Source organism: Colletes gigas, unplaced genomic scaffold (genome assembly GCF_013123115.1).
Source record: "Colletes gigas isolate AHSC1104 unplaced genomic scaffold, ASM1312311v1 Colletes_gigas_Sc00062, whole genome shotgun sequence".
In the NCBI taxonomy this organism is placed as follows: Eukaryota; Metazoa; Arthropoda; class Insecta; order Hymenoptera; family Colletidae; genus Colletes; species Colletes gigas.
Genome location: NW_025106691.1, coordinates 556564 through 564334, shown reverse-complemented (window position 1 = coordinate 564334; position 7771 = coordinate 556564). Strand labels below are relative to the sequence as shown.

General features: G+C 44.4%; 1 protein-coding gene across 1 annotated transcript; it reads left to right on the top strand.

Moving 5' to 3' along the window:
- The first annotated feature begins 6171 nt into the window (after positions 1-6171).
- On the top strand, positions 6172-7383 carry LOC122403578. Its single transcript, XM_043407175.1, has one exon. The coding sequence runs from the start codon at positions 6172-6174 to the stop codon at positions 7381-7383; it is 1212 nt and encodes a 403-aa protein (XP_043263110.1).
- The last annotated feature ends 388 nt before the right edge of the window (positions 7384-7771 follow it).

The following is a 7771-nucleotide window of genomic DNA, read 5'->3' as shown; positions in this document are numbered from 1 at the left end:
CAAAAAAGATACGAAGAAGGCGAAAGGCGTCAAGACCAACGTCATAGCCAGAACGATAACTTTCGTCGACTACGCGCAGTGTTTGCGCAAAGAGATCGAAATGGTTCGCAGACAATCATGCATACGGTCTAAATTGCACAAAGTGTACACCATTTCGGAATCCAAAATCGCTCTAAGTCCGTATGACGACAAGCGATATATCGTACCCGATTCGACCGACACTCTGCCCTGGGGACATTATAATATACCGTTGTAAAATAGAAATTATTATTATTGTATTTATTATAAATAGTGGAATTTATTGTATAATATAAAATTGTTTACAAATTGTCCGCAAATGTATAGAAATTAGTATTTATTAACTCATTCATATAAATAGTGGGATTAATGTGTAAAATAAAAGTCGCCACTCATGTATATGTATATGCATCATTGTATTTTATTGAACCATGTATTATTTTACAATACATTATTTTTATTTATCCAAGAATTGTGTGATTTATCAAAGCCCAACCACTTGACATACACCTTATCCCCCTTTCTACGCAACACTTTTTCCACTAGATGCACATCAGGATCTGTGACGCGTTGCAGCTCATGTTCGTAGAATCCTCCGGCAACAGGTTTTCCAAAGGAATCGAGGAGCAGATACGTCGCGGGATTAGTTGCCTGTACTTTGGCTATTTTAAACACCTCCGTTGTCCAATTCGGTGTATAGCCTTTATCGAAGATGGTTTTAAATTTGCTCACGCGCACAAACTCGCCCAATTTGAATCTCGCTGGAGCAGCGATCTTTATGTTGCTGTATACTGTAGCTAGCAGCTTATCGGCGATCGCAGGGGTAACATCGCAAGGACGCATTCCGATGGTTCTATGTTTTCGTGCGTTATACTCTGCAAGTAGACGCGGTAGTGCATCAGCCCATTTATAGGTTCCATTGAGCGTAAACAGTTTCCACATATTGTTCTTCAAAGTTCGATTGAAACGTTCTACGACGGAGGCCTTCATCACCGAATACGTCGAATAATGATTAATGCCATGCTTTGTCATGAGTTTCTGCACATCAACGTTGTAAAATTCTTTTCCTTGATCGGTTTGCAAATTTTTCGGATGTCGATCTCTAAATATCTTTGCAAACGCTTTAGTCACCTCAGCACCACCTTTAGTCTTGAGCGGTACCGCCCATGCATACTTGCTCAGCACATCGATGACCGTGAGTATATAGTGATGACCTCGGTTGAATCGCGAGTATGGACGCATTTCTACAACGTCAGCTTGCCACAGATCATCGTATCCATGCACTATGACGTGTCTCCGCGGGAAATGTCTTCGAGCTGGAGCATGCAATTCCTCAACAAGTTGTCGCTTCTTGAGACTATGGCTTTCATTACTCTCGGATTTCGATATTGGTTGCATGTTTGATCGCAGAGATGTCTTTGACACGAATGATGCGATAATTATCGTGTACATATATTATGTGCTCCCCATCGGCTCGAGGAAATTCTGGTCAAGTTCAACCGTCTCGCATGATTTTCCTTCGCATTGTCGCTGCGGATTCAATGCGCGTGATATCTCTTGAACGCTGTTTTGCAACGTCAACATATCTCTCTGAAACATGACCAGCTTCCTCTCCAATTCTTCATGCTGCTCTCTCAAAAGTTTAAAGCTCTTTTCCACATATAGTTTATTAACGTCATCGCTGTCAACTGTCGGCTGAGCTACGCGTCGTATCTTGCGTGATTTTGCATCAAAGTCGGCACCTGCCACGCAAAGAGCATTGTCTCGCATATAATTTCGAAGCAAACCGCTCCATTTGTAATAGTCCATTCCAGCTGCTCCGCTCTTCTCGAGCGATACTCCAAATTTATTGATCGGCATCTCAACGCATACAGTGCACATCATCGGTGCGCGGTTTAATTTATAATGAGGCCTACCTCGCGGAGTTCCTCGATAATCGATAGAATTTCATGGCCATGCGAGTTGTTACCCGCCTGACGCGACGCTTCCAACAAACGGAGTTGATCCACCAGCTCGTTGGAATCGTCCCAGTGCACGTAATCGATCTTGTTATCATTTACCGTCATGACATGCGGAACCGGCAGGCCTTTCCCTGCCTTACTGACAGATACACGGGGTAGTAGCGGCGCAATTACATGTTTATACTTGTATCCCTTGTTACCCATTATAGGATTTTGTGCGTTATGGCCACGTCTGTGAGCATTTGTTGTCAGTAGTATACTTTTGTATTCTTGCCTATCAGCATCTGTGTATATGGCGTCGTCGGGAATTCTCTTGAAAATAAGTTCATAAAGACCGGGAGTTCCTCCATATTTTACACCATCTATGATTATATTATCATCCTTGTCCATATCGAAAGCCTTGTCCCCAAGCATCGTTCCACTATTGTCAAAGTATACTCCATACACATGATCCATGATCGTATCCCTATCACCACTTAGGATGGCACGCATGTATTTTTGCCCCAACGGACCGAAATGATTGCGAAATGTTTGTTGCCCCTCGGATGTTTGGAGTTCATGCCTAATAGATGTTGCAAATGACTCATCGGCAGAAGTTTCGTAAACGTCTTCAGCAGTGGTTGCGATCGACTGTACATCGGGAAATATATTTATTGGTGCAGGCGGAACCGGGGAATCGTTTGACATGACATTCGGTTGTTTCCGCTTCGATTGAACTGGTGTGGAGGTTACGAGCGAATTTTCCGATGACGTGTATAATCGTTTTCTATTTCGCTTATGTGATGTGTTCCCTTTCGGTTGGATTTTTGGTTTATGTGTTAATGTTTCATTCCCTTCAACGTTCGTGCTCGTCAGCGATGGCGTGTCAGCTTTTGTCGCTGTTGTATTTTCCACAATATGTTTTAAAGGCTCAACAACAGGTTTAAAGTATCTCTCCAACGCGATATCTTCCTCCATCTTGCCAGTCTTCAAAGCCTGATGTTTCTTGCGAATGGAATCACTGGTTTTTGCAATTTCCTTCGCTATTCTCTCGCGATCCTTAATCTCCAGACTATCGATATCAATCATTGTGCCGCAGACGTTGCTTTTCCACCGACGTGTCGATGACGATTGACCACCTCACGGTACCGCAAACTCGTTAAATCCCTTTCTATAACGTCCATTGGACATCGCGCAATCCTTGTCTATCACCACGAAACCGTACTCCCGTTGCCAACAATTGCGACACAAAGCGCAGAAATCCTCGTAAGACATGTCAGTGTTTACGTGATCGTTGTACACATGTTTCAAGTTGGTGCCATCCTGCTTAAACAGAATCAGCAGATTTGCATTGTCACGTATAAGATGTTTGGGAATCTTTGCATACGTCTGACAGAGATAGAAACAGTCAACGTTCGAATGGCGCCCCATTGCAAAGTATTCTCGCATCGTATCTTGCTTGTCGCATGCCACGTCATCAAAGATAAAAATGGAATTCGGAAGCGATTCGCTCGGTAGGATGACGTCACTGTTATTTGAAAACGTGAAGTAGCCAATTTCATCTATCGGAGCCAATAAATTCTCCAAATACTGATATTTCGGCTGCTGCAACGACTTGGAATACACGTACACGTTCTCGAAGCGAACGCCGTGAGGACTTTCCAACAAGCTCACCAGCACATTGGTCTTTCCGCAATTTGATGGGCCGCAAATGAGGCTGCAGATAGTGTTTGGCAGCATGCTACCGTGTCTGCGTTTTGTTTTCGAGGACATCATTTGCGATTTATCATCAAAATTTGTCACGCGTATAGTCACAGGTTGTCGCACGAATCGCATCCTCGCTGCAAACCGCGAAAATGATTTTTGACACATCGAAGCGACTATGCGTCCTATTTATAGGTCCGCGTCGAAGCAAAACAGCTCAGTATACGAAATGCTTCTCGTTCTGTCGGATAATTGCGACATTCGAGACATAACCTCTGAGCAGCTGATATATATACCAAAGATTATTCTACTTCACGAATTTGGCAGACACATTGACCAGTTGTGGAACAGACTCCCCGAGCATATAAAAGCCGATTCTGAGGTTCGGCAGTATCGTCGGTGTCTGGAACATTATAATCGCCCTTGGCAGCGAACGCATATCGACGGTCCAGCACCGCTGATTAAAAACTGCAGCGAATGTTGCCGACGAGAGTAAAGAAAGGCGGTGGTTTGTTAAATCGAGCGATAAACGCGCTACCTATCGAATTACATATCCCAGGATATCAGTTTTGTGGTCCAGGAACTCATCTGGCAAAACGATTGGCTAGAGGTGATCGAGGCATCAATCCGTTGGACGCAGCGTGTCGCGAACACGATATTGCATATTCGCGTAGCAACGACCTCGGCGAAAGGCACGCAGCAGATAACGTACTCGCTGACAAAGCGCGAAAACGCATCGTTGCGCGAGACTCGACTCTGGGTGAAAGAGGAGCTGCTACAGCTGTTTGGGCAGCTATGAAGGCCAAGACGAAAATCGGAATGGGGATGAAAACAAAACCCCGCAAAAGGACTGTAAGAAAAGCATCGCAAAAGCGGATTCTTCCAGTGGCCAAACGGGGTGGTATATTACCACTTCTCCCGCTGCTAGGTGTTCTCGGATCATTAGCTGGCGGAGCGGCGGGGATCGCCAAGGCGGTAAACGATAATAAGGCAGCGCAACGTCAGCTGCAGGAAATGCGGCGTCATAATCGCTCCATGGAAGGTCGTGGACTCTATCTGACACCATACAAGCGCGGACAGGGAATCTCGAAACGAAAAAACAAAAAAAAACGCCGAAAAGACAATAAAAATTCCTGTGGGTGTAACTACCGACATGCAATTGAATGAGTTGGCAAAACGTATGCGTATTCCATTCTTTAGAGGTGTTTTTATGCGCAACGCGCTACCAGCCGGAGGAGTACGTCGAAACGAGAGCGGTATCGTGAATTTGGACAATGTCGAGGGACCGGGGACTCATTGGGTGGCGTATGCGAAGAGAGGGCATCGAGCTGTATACTTCGACAGCTTTGGCAATCTTCGACCGCCTAAGGAATTGACACAATATTTGGATAATGATGATGTGAAAATTGAATACAATCGAACGTCTTATCAGGAGTATGATCAGAGCAATTGTGGACAACTATGTCTACGCTTTCTACAAACGATTGGCACCAAATTTAAGGATTGTCCCCCGCCACTCTGATTCAGTACTAGTCGAGCAGTTTCTCGGAATATGTCGTTAACATTGACTCTAACTGGCAAGAGTAGCACCCTCGTTGTAAGCTACTTTCCACCCATAGATTTGAGCGACGATGATTACGAGCTTGGTCTAACAACCTTTGAAACGTATCATACAATACCCAACATCGACTCGAGCAACGATAAATTCTACTTCACCACAAACTATGACACCAACAACAACAACAGCGTCGACACTGGCCACGAATACATTACGATTCCCCACGGCTCCTACGAACTAGACGCCATTGCCAAGTATTTGAAGCAGCGATTACTTGAGCGATATCCTCAAAATCTCGGTGGTACCGATGATGATGGTGACAATGATATGCATCCTATAGTGTTACGCCCCAACAACAACACCATGAAAAGCGAGCTGTACTGCTCGTTTGCGGTAGACTTTACGAAACCCAATAACATTGGATCGCTATTGGGATTCTCGGCGAATCGGGAATTAGAACCGGGGCAGTGGCACGAATCGGACGACCCGATTAATATCATGAGCGTAAACATTATTCGCATTGAATGTAGTGTGACCGCTGGCGCGTACAACAATGGGAAGCGTGTACATACGATACATGAATTTTCTCCGAGAGTCCCGCCCGGATATAAGATATCGGAAACGCCCGCACAGATCATTTACCTTCCAATCACCGCAAGGATCATTACGGATCTAACGATACGCGTTGTGGATCAAAACGGACGATTGCTGGATTTTCGAGGTGAAGAGATTACCATCAGACTGCACGTGCGACGACGACGACGATAATACCTGTGGTGCGAACGAATGAGATGCTTGTGTTGAACGACTCCAGAAACACGTTTCTTCCAAACGAAATTGTCTACAACAACAACAACAACAGCTCTGAGTACGCTAAAACGAAGAGGCTCAGTGCTGCAAACATTGCATTTTTGAAATCATTGGGATTCATTGTGCGCATTTAAGTTGAAAATGGCTGACATTCTAAGCATTGGAGGGAAGCCGACGTTTGATGATCGCATTGTTAAGCTCGAGACTCACACATACAACCCATACGTTAACACAACGTTTGGACACAGTGATGAGATAAGAATACCTATACAACAGCAAGATTTATACACATTGCCGTGTGAAAGTTTCCTCTACGTGGAGGGGAAATTGACGATACATAAGCCAAATGATGCTTCAACGGTGATGTTGGGAAATAATTGCATGGCGTTCATATTTGATGAGATTCGATATGAGCTGAATGGTGTGGAGATTGATCGCAACAGAAACGTTGGGATAACTAGCACGCTTAAAAATTATGTATCACTGACATCCGATGAAGACAAAAATATGGAGAATGCTGGATGGGGCTTGAAACGACACGACGAGCTAGTAGTGAAAAATCATTTCAATTTTTGCGTCCCGCTCAAATATTTGCTGGGATTTTGCGAGGACTACAAACGCATGGTTATTAATGCGCGTCACGAATTGATTTTAATACGATCGCGCAACGATAACAATTCTCTAATTGGACCTTCAACGTTGGAACCAGAAATTGAATTACTTAAAGTGCAATGGCGGATGCCTCATGTGACGCTAAACGATGTTAATAAGCAATCGCTGCTACATGCCTTGGAAAGTGGGCAAAACCTGAGCATTAGTTTTCACTCGTGGGATCTGTACGAATATCCTCTCTTACAGAGCACGACCAAGCATTCGTGGGCCGTCAAGGCAGCCGCACAGCTGGAGAAGCCGCGATATGTTCTCTTTGCTCTACAGACTGCTCGAAAGAATGTGATGACCGAAGATGCTACTCGGTTTGACCACTGCAAATTGACCAATGTAAAACTTTTTCTCAACTCGGAATTTTATCCGTACGATGACATGAACTTGGACTTTGACAAGAATAGACACGCCATCTTGTTTAGCATGTATACGCATTTCCGTAAATCGTATTACGGACATAGTTGCAACGAGGCATTATTCACCGTTGCCCAATTTTTACAATTTGGCCCCCTCGTGGTGATTGACTGCTCGCGACAAAATGAGTCGATCAAGAATAGCACCGTGGACGTGCGCATAGAATTCGATTGTAAAGAGAATGTGCCAGCAAATACTACGGCCTACTGTCTCATTTTGCATGATCGGGTGGTTGAATACAATCCGCTGACAAACGTGGTGCGCAAAATCAATTAAATCCCAACGCTACTTACTTGCCCTCTCGTGTGCCAAATTCGTACAAATTTTCATCATGAAAATCGAGATGCTTTACGAGAAAGACCACATTCTCCCGCCTGTCTTGGAAATGAGCGGATCTCTAAATTGTTCCGATAATGAGCGTACCAACATTTGTTGACATGCAAGGGTTCATCGTTGATGGAAGATTTGTTGTGAAGGAAGTGGCTGTTCTACGAAAAGGAACAATTCTCTCGCATTACATATTTGGGAGTTCGATGCCGCAATATCTTCTTACGAAATCTGACAAATCATGCATCCGATGGTTGACGGCAAAACATCACGGACTGCGGTGGGAAGATGGAGACGTTCCGTACAGTATGGCTAAACAGCTAATTACGAAAGCTGT

Excerpts from the sequence above, each read along its gene's own strand:
- LOC122403578 (XM_043407175.1), top strand. The coding sequence starts at position 6,172 with ATGGCTGACATTCTAAGCATTGGAGGGAAGCCGACGTTTGATGATCGC.